At 37.9% G+C, this 14,753-nt stretch overlaps 1 protein-coding gene across 1 annotated transcript; it reads right to left on the bottom strand.

Annotated features, from left to right (window-relative positions):
- Positions 1-1,630: 1,630 nt before the first annotated feature.
- Positions 1,631-11,087, bottom strand: LOC122136318 (retinol dehydrogenase 8-like). The gene is made up of 6 exons (XM_042719178.1): positions 10,796-11,087; positions 6,362-6,523; positions 4,312-4,491; positions 3,997-4,090; positions 2,932-3,115; positions 1,631-2,766 (listed from the first exon to the last, which is right to left on the bottom strand). The coding sequence occupies exons 1-6, from the start codon at positions 10,902-10,904 to the stop codon at positions 2,539-2,541; spliced, it is 957 nt and encodes a 318-aa protein (XP_042575112.1). The 5' UTR covers positions 10,905-11,087; the 3' UTR covers positions 1,631-2,538.
- Positions 11,088-14,753: the final 3,666 nt, after the last annotated feature.

Below are 14,753 nucleotides of genomic sequence, written 5' to 3'. Positions count from 1 at the left end.
TCTTTCGTCATTGTGTCATGTGACCTACAGTGTCAGATGCATTGCTTCACTGCTGTTCACAGATTTTCTCATGTTGCCTCATGGAACAGAAAAACATCCATTGGATGCACATTTCAGAATCTCGCCAGTAGTAGCAGGTCATCCGGGTACTTTGTTTTATGAACACTGCTCTTTTCTTTTCACGTTTCTCGTCTACTATATAATAGGGAAGTATGAGATTTTGGATGCAGCCATATGGTGTTTCTCAGTTGAAAGGCTGCATATCTAGGCTGCCACAAACACCCACAATTAATTTGTATTCAGTCAATATAAAGTGCGGGGCGGAAACTTTTATGACGTAGCCATGCACACTTATTAGACTGTTTCATTCTAGTGTTCACCCTTGAGGAGGAGTCTAACAGCCTTTGAAGGACTGGACTAGGAGGGACACAACCTCACTAGGATACAGCTTTCCAGTTGAGAAGCACCCATAGTAATGACAGCACAGCTCTGTATACTACTACTGCTAATGTACTCTGTCGCCCTCTGCTGGTTAAAATGAGAATGTCCGGCCTCTGCTAATGTTGAGTAATACCACAACAGTAATATCGGGGTGTTCACTGTTTCCATTCGAGTGCTGTAGTCAGTGTTTACGTTTTGAACAAAAAGCTGAGAACATTTTCATCATAGACTACATCCAGTTCGGATTCTGAAAGATGATTAAAACATAAATAGAGTAGATGGCTTGAACCAACAGCCCCCAAAGCTTGAACGGTCCTACACCACGTCCTGGGTTATCATTTAATTTGGTAATGTCAGGCAGTTTTGATTTATATGCTGTTTAATGCTTGATGACTATGTTATTTTACATATACATTTTCAGCTCTTGCCATTCTTTTATAAATTTCTTGCAGGACATAAAGACCTGCTTCATTGCCTCCTTGCATTCATCACATACAGCACACTGTTGGATGCTTTCCTATAACATGAAGAGTTTAGCTTTAAATGTCAAATCCTCTTTCTACTTATGACTTGTTTCTTCCTTTTATTTCCCTCATTACTTTCCATGCCTACTTTATTTTGGATCATGTACAGATGTCTCTGGCAACACTAAAGTGCTCTTTCAGTCCTATGTAGATGGGAACCCTGAATGAACTTGTTAACCCCAAACTTAATATCTGGAGACATATACTGCAGATCCTGTTGCCTCTGTTTGTAAAACCGGTAAACCATCTGTAAAAATTTGAATGCTATCTTTGTCTTTGTATACATACAGTACATAGTTTATAGTTTTCTCTCCTGTTAGCAACAAGTTGCTTAAAATCTTGCCCTTTAGGTATTAAACATCTTGCATTCCATTGCAACTTTAGTATTGTTAATATTATCACCCTACAAGTGAAATCTCTTGACTTGCTTGCATCCTAAGTTCATCATTTACCTCCTTCCACTTCAAGCCCATATGATGTTCTGACAAGTTCCTCGTAGTACCTAAATGTACTATATTTACAATACCTTAACTTCACAGTCCTCAGTCCTCAGTTTTTTTTTATATTATGACTCCTCGGTTGTCAGTTTTCAAAAAAGATTTGGGCAACAGCAATGCGTCAGTCCTCTACCCTAAGAGTTTCATACTTGACTACTCCCAGACGAGTCTCTGCCAGCCATGTTTTGATCCAGACATTCAGTACTCTTTCAGAAGATGTGTAAGAGTTAAACAGACATTTACTTGTAAATCATTAGTATAAATAAAGGCAGCTATGTGATTCTTTTTCAGTTGAATTATGACCATCATAAGCACCACAATTAGCTTTTGGAATGGTCTGTTATGGTGTACGGATTGATTTCATATACCAGTTTTTCTTTTTTGTAAATGCAAAATGCTTCAAAATTCACCATCATGGTAATAACTTAAACTCACTTGATTAGGTGAATAGAGGTGTTGGCATTATAATAAAACATTTACGTGTTGTTTGTTAAAAAAAAATTCCAAATTATTCATGTGTGTTTGTATTCTCCAGTTTGTTGCACTGAGTTGTGTCCTGGGTCCCGTTCTTCATACGTCGCTAACTCAGTTAGCTGGATTTGATTGTTGATGATTCGGCATGATCTTATATTGTTTGGTTCTTTCGAAGCTCATCCCGGAGTCACTGTCATAGCAACAGGTCCGTAAGCTTAATAATTATAACATTTATGTAGTTTTGTTCGCTTGGCTGTTTCCTTATAAAAGTCCAGAAATTTGTCAAGTTTTTCGTCAGGTGTTTTTTAATTATATGATGTCATTACGTTGCTGTCTTGCCACCAGCCAATCGCTGCATTGCCGATCGTGGTTTCGAGTATCGATACATAACCCCTTTTAAACCATAAGTCAATCCAGCCATACCAATCATCAACAACAGGTGCGTTTGAAGAACCGAATCAGCTTGATCCTGATTAGCGCGATGATATCATCTTGGATGTGACATTTCATCTCGGATGTAATAAGCGACCTACGAAGAACGGGCCCCTGTTCTGCTGTAAACTGAGGGAATTGGGACTGTGTGCGTCTCACTGCTGCCCTCTTCAGTCAGGAGAAATGGTGCGTCTGCGCAGGCAGCTGCATGTCAGGCATTTGAGGATGCTCATGGTAATGTGCATAAGCGAGCCGAAGTTAAAGAGCAGGTTGTAAAAAGTGTGCACTGAGAGTCCTCCGGTCTCGTCTGCATATTTCATGGCCACAATGGGCGTGTAGAGGCTGTTGGTCAGATTCCGGAATCGGGGTCGGCTGGATTCAATCACTTTCTTGGTGCACTGGATTGTGGGTAATTAAGAACAGAAGAATAATAGTGACAAGTTTAGTGTATAAACGAAAATCCGTGGAGGTTTAAAGGTTAGTGAAGACAAATTAGAGCTTGCAATTTGTAATGCAATGAATTTATAGCATTCATATGTTTGCAGACAAACAGTGACACATACTTTAGCAATGTCCTCAGGGGTTTGTCCCAATGCCTCAAAGATATCAATGGATGATTGTATGTACACATCCTTGAAGTATCTGACGGTGTCTGCATCTGCTCCAGGATATTCCATCTTGGCCACCTCTTCCATCATCTTTGTTTCAAACTCTGTATGCACTGGGCCTGGCTCAATCAGAGATAGTCTAGCAGAACAGAGGAAACGCTACATTAGCACTATAGCACTCTTTAATGCCAATAAGATGGATTATAAAAAGCCTTTTTACACCAAGTCTGATGAGCACAACAGGTTTATAAATAAATCATTCAATTAATCTTGAAAATTAATATCATAATAGGCATTTTAATGAGAATTAAGTCATAAGTTTAAGAATAAAGTCACCTTTTCTCTAAAAACAATATTTGAAGGCATTTATTGAAAAATATTTTTTTTTTTCAGTTGAGAAATATTTCCAGTATTTCTTCTGTATTATAGCAAAACTACGGAGCCTAGCACATGACATGCAAGAAAAAATAAATCAATCATTTACACGATTTACTAATTTGTTCCCTCGATGTACTAAAACGTGCACATTCATCAAGGGAATGAATTAGTAAATTGTGCGCACAATTTATAAATCAAGGGAATGAATTAGTAAATCGTGCACACAGTTTATAAATCGAGGGAATGAATTAGTAAATCATGCACACAATTTAGCCTACTATATTTTTTTCCTGCATGCCATGTGTGGGTGATTCCAGAAGTTTCAAGAACTGTATGTTCTTAAATAAAAACAATAGTTACTGAGGGATAAAAAATAAGATTTTAGTACATCTTTGATTTTTAAGGATTATGAGATTATTTTCAATGGCACATGGCATTAAACCAGTGTTGTAAGTGTATCTAAATGACATGAGGATAGTTATACAATATTTTGTAATTTGCTGGAAAAAAACAAAAACAAAAAACATTTATCATCACAGATCAGAGCAATTTGACATTTCATTGATATGTTCATTGTTATGGTTTTAAACCTTGTTCTTTTTCATGCATAGGCCCCCCGTCATAAGACTTCAGATCACTTACTTCACATTAAACTTCAGCAGCTGCACAGCCATACTCTCACAGAAGCCCTCTATGGCGAACTTAGAGGCCGTGTAGACATCATTGAATACCACACCTGCGGATAAGTTCAACAGAGACATATTCAGTGATAATGTCATTGTTCTGCTGCCCTCCCAAAGTGGCCCAAACCATGTGTGCCATATCTGGGTGTCATACTGCTCTTCGGCTAAGTGCATGACTCTGAATGGCTCTATTGTCCCTCGGACTGTCAAGCATTCAGCTGTGTGACACAGAAAGTTTCAGTCAGCCCTCTAAAGCCTGGTGTGTCCGTCCTACCCTGCAGGCCCATTACGCTGCTCATGACGATAATGTGGCCGGATTGCCTCCTCTTCATGTCTGGCATGACCTCTTTTATCATGCGCACAGTTCCGAAGAAATTGGTCTCAAACACTCTCTTCATCTCATCCATGCTGATGCTCTCCACAGGGCCCAGCAAACCCACGCCTGCATTATTAACTGTAAATCAGAGAGGAAACATGGGTGGTTATGGTCTTGCCTGTTCCCTGAGGCACTAGGCTAGTATTGATTTTTGGTGACCACATATCATTCAGTTTATATAAGTCAGCACACACTCTTTCTAGTTTCTATCAAGAATCTCTTGTCTCTGTTCATTTGTAGTAGTATTTTATCAAAAATATCAATTTATCAAATTAAGTTTGATACATATTATCAATGTATCAAATTATGTTACACTGTTACACTGAATACTTTGTACCTCTGCTGAAATGTGTCCAAAGGCAGAAAAAAAAAACATTTTATTTGGTCTTTCCAACTAGTTACCCTCCCCCTTTTTTAATTTGGTCTATCCAACTCAATTCCTTTTTTGTAGTCTGAACAGGCTAAAATCCAATTTGTATAAGCCCAATGCAAGTCTTCGAATATCGACTCATTTGAAATCCTATTAAAGTTTTTTGTTAATGCGTTCGAGTCTGAACAGTCAAATAGGATTTGATTGGATTTGTGTGTCTTTTTTATTCATCATGTGATGGGTTAATACAATAGGTGTTTCGTCAAGAACAAAAACAACAGGTGGTCATTATGTGACCATTGTAATCACATCAAGTAATCACTGCTTTAATGTGTTCATTGTTAGCTAACCTCATGATTTGTATAATCTTAGAACTGTACATTTATGTCATAAGGACATTACTTTGACAAAGTCACCTCTGATAACAGATCTCTCTTATTTGTAATGTAGAGACATTTATTTTATGTGGAGCTGCTTTGACATGATATGTATTGTGAAACACACAAAAAATAGAATTGATAGTGAACCCCTGTGAAAAAGAAGTGTACTTATATCATATATCTTTAATATATTAAAAACTGTACTTGCAGATAACATAATATTAATAAAATGAAGTACAATTAAAGAGTGCACTTTCATTAATGTTTACCAGTTATGTACACTTAAAATTTCTAATCATTTCAAGTATTTAAGGTATATTTCAAATCATTGTTTTAATAATGTTTTGTTGTGCTTAAAAAAGTAAATTAAAATGTGATGTGTTGACATTTTAAAGCACATGTAAAGTACTTGATTAGTAATTTAACTGTTACTCAATATCATCTATATGTTTCCTGTAATAAGTACTCTTTTTAAAAGTATCCTAAATCTGGGCAATCTTGATGGGCAAGTTTAGTAAAAGACCACAGAGCATTTCAAATGCGCCTGTTTTAAGCAAACCCAGGAAAGTTAACTTACACAATTCTATGAGTCACTGCTCTTTTTGTGACTCCACAATGCTCTCTTACAGGGATAGTTCACCTAAAAATGTACTCACCTTCAAGTTGTTCCAAACCTGTGCAAATTTCTTTTTTGTTCTGCTGAACGTAAAAGAAGATCTTTTGAAGATCAGTTTCTGGTCCCCATTGACTACCATAGTATTTTTTTTTCATACTATGGCAGTCAGTGGTGACCAACAATTGTTTGATTTCCAACATTCTTTAAAATATCTTCTTTTGTGTTCAGCAGAAGAAAGAAATTCGTACAGGTTTGGAACAACTTGAGGGTGAGTAAATGATGACAGAATTTTAATTTTTTTAGTGAACTATCCCTTTAACTGTACCTGCAGTCTCAGTGTATTTTATTGATTGTAATGAATGATAACAAATTATAATTAAACATAATCAATGGCAAAACATTCTTTGCTAAACTATTTCAAGGTGAAATTACGCAAGTTTGCAACCAGTGTTTTTTTTTCTCAGTTTTTTTTTTTGTATATAGAAGCCCATTCTATAATTTTGAACAGCCTAAATAAAAAAATCTGATTTCCCCTGCAGTGTGAACAAAGCCTATATGAGGTCAAAGGCATGCTGCACTCACTGAGAATGTCGATGTGGCGGTCCTTTACACTGTCAATACATTTCCTGACAGAGTCATCACTGCACACATCCAAAGACAGCAGTGTCAAGGTCTTTCCATACGTGTCACCCGCTGCTTCCACCAGCTGGTGCTTCTTTCTCAGGTCTCTCATAGTGGCAATAACCAAGACAAGTGACAGAGAAACATTTTGTCATCAACAAACCAAGAGTAAATACATAAAAATGAAATACTAATATCTACAGAAGTTTTATTTAGAGGTGAATATTGGCTCTATTGTCATTTTGGAGCTGCTTTACAGCAGAATTTGAATTTGTCTCAGATTTGCATCATCGATTCTGTTTATTACCCTGAAGCCTCTTAAAAACAACCTGTATTTTTTTAAGGTTCAATATACACTGAACAAAATTATAAATGCAACACTTTTGTTTTTGCCCCCATTTTTCAAGAGCTGAACTCAAAGATCTAAGACTTTTTCTATGTACACAAAAGGCCTGTTTCTCTCAAATATTGTTCACCAATCTGTCTAAATCTGTGTTAGTGAGCACTTCTCCTTTGCCGAGATAATCCATCCACCTCACAGGTGTGGGATATCAAGATGCTGATTAGACAGCATGATTATTGCACAGGTGTGCCTTAGGCTGGCCACAATAAAAGGCCACTCTAAAATGTGCAGTTTTATCACACAGCACAATGCCACAGATGTCGCAAGCTTTGAGGTTTTGCCCATGAATTGAATGTTCATTTCTCTACCATAAGCCGTCTCCAAAGGCGTTTCAGAGAATTTGGCAGTACATCCAACCAGCCTCACAACCGCAGACCACGTGTAACCACACCAGCCCAGGACCTCCACATCCAGCATCTTCACCTCCAAGATCGTCTGAGACCAGCCACCCAGACATCTGCTGCAACAATCGCTTTGAAAGTGACGTGACATACAGCCAAGTATGGTGACCCATACTCGGAATACGTGCTCTGCTTTTAACCCATCCAAAGTGCACACACACAGCAGTGAACACACACACACCGTGAACACACACCCAGAGCAGAGGGCAGCCATTTATGCTGCGGCGCCCGGGGAGCAGTTGGGGGTTCAGTGCCTTGCTCAAGTATTGAAGGTGAAGAGCACTGTACATTCACTGCCCCCACCTACAATTCCGGCCGGCCGAGACTTGAACTCACAACCCTTGGATTCCAAGTCCAACACTCTAACCATCAGGCCACGACTTCCCCCTCGACTTTTGCATAACCAAAGAATTTCTGCACAAACTGTCAGAAACCGTGACTGCAGTTTGTCGTCGTAACCAGCTTGAGTGGGCAAATGCTCACATTCGATGGCATCTGGCACTTTTGAGAGGTGTTCTCTTAACGGATGAATCCCGGTTTTCACTGTACAGGGCAGATGGCAGACAGCGTGTATGGCATTGTGTGGGTGAGCGGTTTGCTGATGTCATTGTCGCGGATCGAGTGGCCCATGGTGGCGGTGGGGTTATGGTATGGGCAGGCGTATGTTATGGACAAGGAACACAGGTGCATTTTATTGATGGCATTTTGAATGCACAGATACCGTGACGAGATCCTGAGGCCCATTGTTGTGCCATTCTTCCACGACCAATACCTCATGTTGCAGCATGCAAATGCATGGCCCCATGTTGCAAGGATCTGAACACAATTCCTGGAAGCTGAAAAACATCCCAGTTCTTGCATCGCCAGCATACTCACCGGACATGTCACCCATTGAGCATGTTTGGGATACTCTGGATTGGCGTATACGACAGCGTGTTCCAGTTACTGCCAATATCCAGCAACTTCACACATCCATTGAAGAGGAGTGGACCAACATTCCACAGGCCACAATCAACAACCTGATCAACTCTATGTGAAGGAGATGTGTTGCACTGCGTGAGGCAAATGGTGGTCACACCAGATACTTACTGGTTTTCGGACCCCCCCCCACCCCGGACCCCCCAATACAGTAAAACTGCACATTTTAGAGTGGTCTTTTATTGCGGCCAGCCTAAGGCACACCTGTGCAATAATCATGCTGTCTAATCAGCATCTTGATATGCCACAACTGTGAAGTGGATGGATTATCTCGGCAAAGGAGAAGTGCTCACTAACACAGATTTAGACAGATTTGTGAACAATATTTGAGAGAAATAGGTCTTTTGTGTACATAGAAAAAGTCTTAGATCTTTGAGTTCAGCTCCTGAAAAATGGGGGAAAAAACAAAAGTGTTGCGTTTGTAATTTTGTTCAGTGTAAATAAAGGTGATTTGAGTTGACTCTTAGACGCTTTGTCTTAAAATCACCGCAGGAGATTGCAGTTTGATTTAATTTGATCCCTTTTGTCTTTTTTTAGTGCTGACATATATGCTGACCTAAACAAAGCACTCCGTCTAATCAGAGGTAAGTGTTGCTTATTTAAACTATGGCTGAAAGATAAGATGAAGAGATTAACATTTTGATGCACTTTGCACTTTGAACACACTGACCTAAATCAAATGCCCATCCCAGATGTACTAATAAGCTTGCTGAACATCATTCATCTGTAATTCTTTAGTATTTATAATGTATACTTTATATCTCTCTAGTGTGTAACTTTGTATTACAGCACTTGTCATGTTACTGCTTCCTTAGCATAAATCGCTTTGTTGTGTTCTTCATTTGTAAGTCACTTTGGATAAGTTTCTATTAAGTTTCTATTCTAAAAGTTTCTACTAAATAAATAAAGACATCATTCAACTTGAACTTCAACATTTACATCATAGGCTTGCTTTGCTGCTTTGACGCTGTCAGGCATTACTTTAACAGCATCTGTCTGAGTATATTGATGTTTGATTTGCTGATTAAATCATCTCTGATTTTACAGATAAGGCTGAGAAGCCTCCGTCTGTAGCGGATCAAAGTGTTGAAGCATCATTCATTCGTCTGTCAACAGACAGCATCCATGATCAGTCACAGCCCAGCTGCTGTTGACAAGTGCCAGTAAGCATGAGGAGACTGTTATGCATCTGTATGGTGATGATGGAAATGCAGCTGCTAGGAAATCTGCATTTCTGTCTTCCTGATTGCACTTGTATAGATAAAGCATAATCTGTACTTGATGAGAGACGAAATTAATTCTCACGACACACAAAGCCTGTGTGGCCAAACTAGGCCACAACTTAAATGTGTTTGCGAGAACAACCGCCTCGTTGTTAAAGCTGTTGTTTCAGAGTAAGACTTGAGGCAGATTAAACATTCTTGAATGAGCCGCTCTGTCTTGTAATTGGATTTTTTTTTGTCTTCTTTGAAGTTGGCATATATCACTGCTCCTCATTATAACCAGAACCAATGAAATGTTTAATCTCATGAGTTTTTCTGAATGGAAATCCACTGTAGCAATACTTTTCGAATAAGAACAAAGTTCAAACAGAATTAATTTAAAAGATGGAAAAGAATGAAAGAAACGTGTGGACAGAAAAGTTCCTATTCTGATAGTGTTTCATTTTAACTTTCTTAAAAACATAATTTTCGTGTAGTAAAATAAGGGGACTTTAATAGGGGGTCTGTAGCGGTACCTCAGGGGGTCCACCATACTTAGTGTTAAAATTACAATATGATATGGCTAAAGAAGCTTGTTTCATTGTCCTGTACATGTTAAAACACATTAGCTTAAATTAAAGTGTAATGCAGAAGTACATCAATAAGTGTACGGTAATCATCATACTAACTTTATACATGTCAGACATATCTCTCAGTCCACCAAGGGCCTGAAAAAGTTTGAAGACCCCTGGTGTAAACCAAACGCATTATATTTGACTGACATTAATGAGTCTCTGGATGTAGCCGAGTAGGAGACAACAAACGTCCAATGGTTTTGCCCTGCTCAGAGTGCAGATGAAGTCTTCAGACGACCCTCGCTTTAGTGCCCTCACTTGTACAGGTCTCAAACTTTGTCCCTCTCCCAACACTCATTCCAGTGTGTGAACTAAGGGCGCATTAGACACGGCACTAAACCAGGGCAGCGGTCTACAATTCACAGCCATAAAGGGAGCTTTGTACTGGAGAAGTCACTTGAAAGAGAACTGGCAGTCTCTTTATGACCTCCGCCTGGCGAGCGGTATCCTTGCGGAGCCGTACCCTGGAAACTGCGCTTTCACATGATAATAAAGAGCCTTTGGGTTCCACTAGAGAAAAGTGAATGTATAATATTGCGGTTGGGATGAGGAAACAAATGAATTCTCAAATATACAGCGTGTTATTATGTAATGAAAATGTCTAACAGTTGCGTTACAAAATAAGACTTTTATGCTATCGATTAATACCCACTGTAAAAATGTGTGAACTTCTAGAATCTACAATTTCGAACGTTCTAAAATATTCTAAGCAAAAATGGAACGTTCTATAGACGTTTGAGCGCTGAAGGAATTAGAACGCAAATGAGCGCGTTTACCATGGTAACGCTTCTGTTCGTCTCTGGCCAGCAGCACGGCGATCCGCAGTCCGATCCCAGAGGAGCAGCCGGTGATCAGCACCACTTTCTGCTCGCCGCCGCTCGCCATGGCAACTCCTGTCTCAGCTGCGAGCTGTAGCAGCGGACTTTAAATAACTTAAAGCGGATCATGCAACTCGGCGCTCATGTGAGCGGGTTATGCGGTCACATGGCAGACAGAATCGATTAGATAGATTACTGTACCGCTTTGAAAAACAAACAGATTAACGCAGTCAGATGCATTGCGAGCTGTGGGTGCGAAGGGGAAAGAGGTGTGTGTATTTGGGGAGGGGGCGGGGGTCTAAGGCGAGAAAATAAGTAAAACAGCAAACATTTTAAATGAAACCTTTTGAATTAGGCTAAATTAATATTGATTGTTAATTACATCTCAGTTTCACGCCTTCTGGTCTGTTAGTTTAGGGTAGTGAGTGAACGTGATTTTAAAATGCTGCAGCGATTGTACACCAAACATATTAACAGGAAATTATATTTTATTATAGACTATAAAGTAAAATATTCATTTTATTTTTAAAATGATCTAAGAGTGAATATGATGACTATAAGCATTTTCTACACTCATATGAGTAAAGCTTCTCATTAATTACATTGGTCTGTACTGCCACCTGCTGGTAAAACGTAATACAACACGTGCAACTTCAATTAAACATGACGATGATGTTTTTTTTAAAGACAACTAGAAAATGTTTGAGGATATATATATATACACACACACACACACACACAAACACACACATATTAGATTAGATTAGATTCAACTTTATTGTCATTGCACATGTAAGGTACAAGGCAACGAAATGCAGTTAGCATCTAACCAGAAGTGCAATAAGCAGTAAGTACAGAATATACAGTGTCTACAATATGTTAAAAATGTACAATAAATATACAAATAAGGCAGTATTATGGATATAATTTACAGATTTTAAATACTATCAGCATGATATACAGATAGGTCTACTATGAACATACTATACAGATGGATTATGTATAAGTGTATGTACACTATAAGCAGAAACTATGAACATATGAACATCATTTACACTAGTGCAATGAACAGTAGAAAGTGCACAGAAAATATTTCAGTGTGCAAATGGATTCAGTTTTCTGGATGAACAGACAATAGTGCAAGTAATAACAAGTTTACAGTTTTTTTATGTGTGTGTGTGTGTGTGATCGTCGTTTTAAATATATAATTCACATTTTCATAATTTAATGGCAAAATAAAAATTGATTCATAAAAGACACTTGAAAATTAGACAAAAATAAGTGAAGGCATAACGTAAATTAAAAGTATGTAAGCCAACAGTATAGTGTCCATGACAACTTAATTATTAATAAATGTACAGTGAAACTCGACTTCTAGAGAAGAAAGAAAATGTGAATCATCCTTGCCTCTGTAAAACTTGCCACAGTGATGCAGAGGTGCTCTGGGTGTGTGCCAGGGGTTTTCTATGCTGTTGTGAAGATATTGTGGATGGTTACAAGGACATGGTGGTTGCTAGGGGGCTCTGTAGAGTTAGAGTTACTGTAGAGGTTTGCTTTTTGGCTAAAGTCAAAAGCGCCCACCCCAAGTCTCTATAAAACTGTGGTCACAAAGACTTAAGACTGTGGCTTAAGATTTTTCATTCACTGGACCAGAGTCATATAGAAAGGTAATAGACAAGTCTCATAAAATGATATATCTTTTATGTCCAAAACACTAACAGCGCAGGTAAAAGTATGTGTCAGTGTTTATGCATATCAGGGATGGGTAACTGCAGCTATTTAGTAGGCTCATTACCTCCACATAGAGGCAGCTTTTTAAATCTATTGGTCCTTAATTGAATATTGTAATACCATTTAAAAGATCGTGTGAGTGAAATCAGTCTGTTACTAGGGTCTTTAGGAAGAGGTCTGTTCAGCTTAAGACATCTTACTAAAGTCTGTGTCGGCAAACTAAAGATGTTTCGGCAGCTCATAGACAGTAAGGACCTCTGCTGACTTGATTGCATTGTTTACCACAGCGCTTCAGGGCACAGCAGCTCTCATACCAGGTTGTTAAATCACAATGCTCTTGAAGATATCGTCTGTGACTATGACATGTTGTCATTCCAACCCATTTAACAAGTTTTAGGAGAATCAGACAGATTTACCCATGTGATGACCAGTAGTGCAGTCACATAGATATGTCTCCTCGCTGATGTTTCCTCTAATCTATGATCATCTCCTTAATCTGCTTTTTTTTTTTTTTTTTTTTTGCAGGTTTTCTTATAATCATAGGTTGGGATGTAGTTGGGAAAATTAAGCAGAAGAGCACTTGAAGCATAGGCATGAAATTAGCCTCAAAAGTGTATAAATGGTACCTATAGACTTTCTACTATTATCAGTGATAGCATGTAGGTCCAACAGTCTGGGGCTTTGAATACATTCTTCTGAATTTGTAGGGATGTTAAAAGTTAGGATTAGGACTTTGACACAAATGTTATTCCAAGATAAACTAAACATATTGATCCAGGTCATTTAAGCACATCATGTACAAGTTTCAGAAGAAATGACATTAAAGTATATTTTAGTTTATTTGTATGCTAAAGTGTCTTTCTTTTTCACAAAGGTTGTGTTATCATTCAGAAACAGGGCTGGAAGCCCAGCAGAATTTGACCTGATTACATGTCACAAGTATAGTGAAAATGTCTTTTTCTGAAAACTGTTCAAAGCGATTCTTTGGCACGGGGGTTAGATGTCAGGTAAGTCCCAATTTGGACATCACTGAGAGGTGTCAAAATGCGGATAATAAGAATGAAAAGCGCTAATGCAGAGGTCACACATGTTTGGACACGTTGACTGTGTTGTGACCACAGCTGCAAGCATTAACGCAGGTTTGTAACTGAAGAAATAAGACTAACAAACAAAGCTTTATATTTTAAAGTTTTAAAGTTTAAACCACTCTGCAGTTTTCTGCTATGACACTTAGCATTACAGATTAGCTTGGGTTGATGGGGAGGACTGAGTTTGATGCTTTGCATATCTGCTCTCTGGAGGCTCGGTTTGTTTACAGAACGATGTGATATGCCACAGGCTTCACTGTTGGTAGTTATTGATTTCTGTCAGGCCTTTTAAAGTTTCTGCATAGTTTTCCCAGCATGGATTCCTGGCCTGCTCTAGCCCTCATCCTACATACTGACAGAGTTACACACTGGACACCAGTTTAGCCTTACAGCCACAAAACCCACAAGTTCATGACAAAATTGAGAATGGAGGATTGAGAGAAAGGAGAAATAAATTAGAATTAATATTTTAGACCACACCATATAAAAACTACTTTCACATGTAAACAGAAATATGCTAATAGTGAATTACTGTGACCTTGTTTAGGCAGTCGACGACAGTCTTGCTGTTGTTGACTAAAACTTTTAAACATTGTTTTTGTAATTGAAATGAAGCTTATATAAAATATAAATATTAGATGAAAAATTTGAAGAAAAATTAAATGAAAATAAGAAATAAATAGATTTATGTTGAAGAGCTTAAACGATTAAAACAGAAATGAAAATGTATTAAAGCTATATAGAAATATTAAAAGAAAAAGAATGACAAAAAAGCACATAACAAAAATACTAAAATTAAAACGAAAGCTTAAACTATAAAAATAAAAGCTAATTCAAAATATTAATAAACATTATTATTGTACCCTGTAAAAATGATTTTTTGAACATGTAAATAAAACAGATTGCTCTGTATGTTTTATAAGAAATTACTAATTCAGTCTTTCTGCTTCAAATTTCAAGTTTAATACAATGTGTTAAACGTGTTCTTTGTAATTTGCTAGCAATTTCTAAATGACATTAATTTCTACACAATTTTTCACATGTATATACATTATACTGAAATAAGCATGGCTTGACAAATGTTTAGGGCACATTTT

Source organism: Cyprinus carpio, chromosome A3, assembly GCF_018340385.1.
Source record: "Cyprinus carpio isolate SPL01 chromosome A3, ASM1834038v1, whole genome shotgun sequence".
In the NCBI taxonomy this organism is placed as follows: Eukaryota; Metazoa; Chordata; class Actinopteri; order Cypriniformes; family Cyprinidae; genus Cyprinus; species Cyprinus carpio.
Note: the sequence above shows the minus strand (reverse complement) of the source record. Positions and strands in the feature narration are given on the sequence as shown.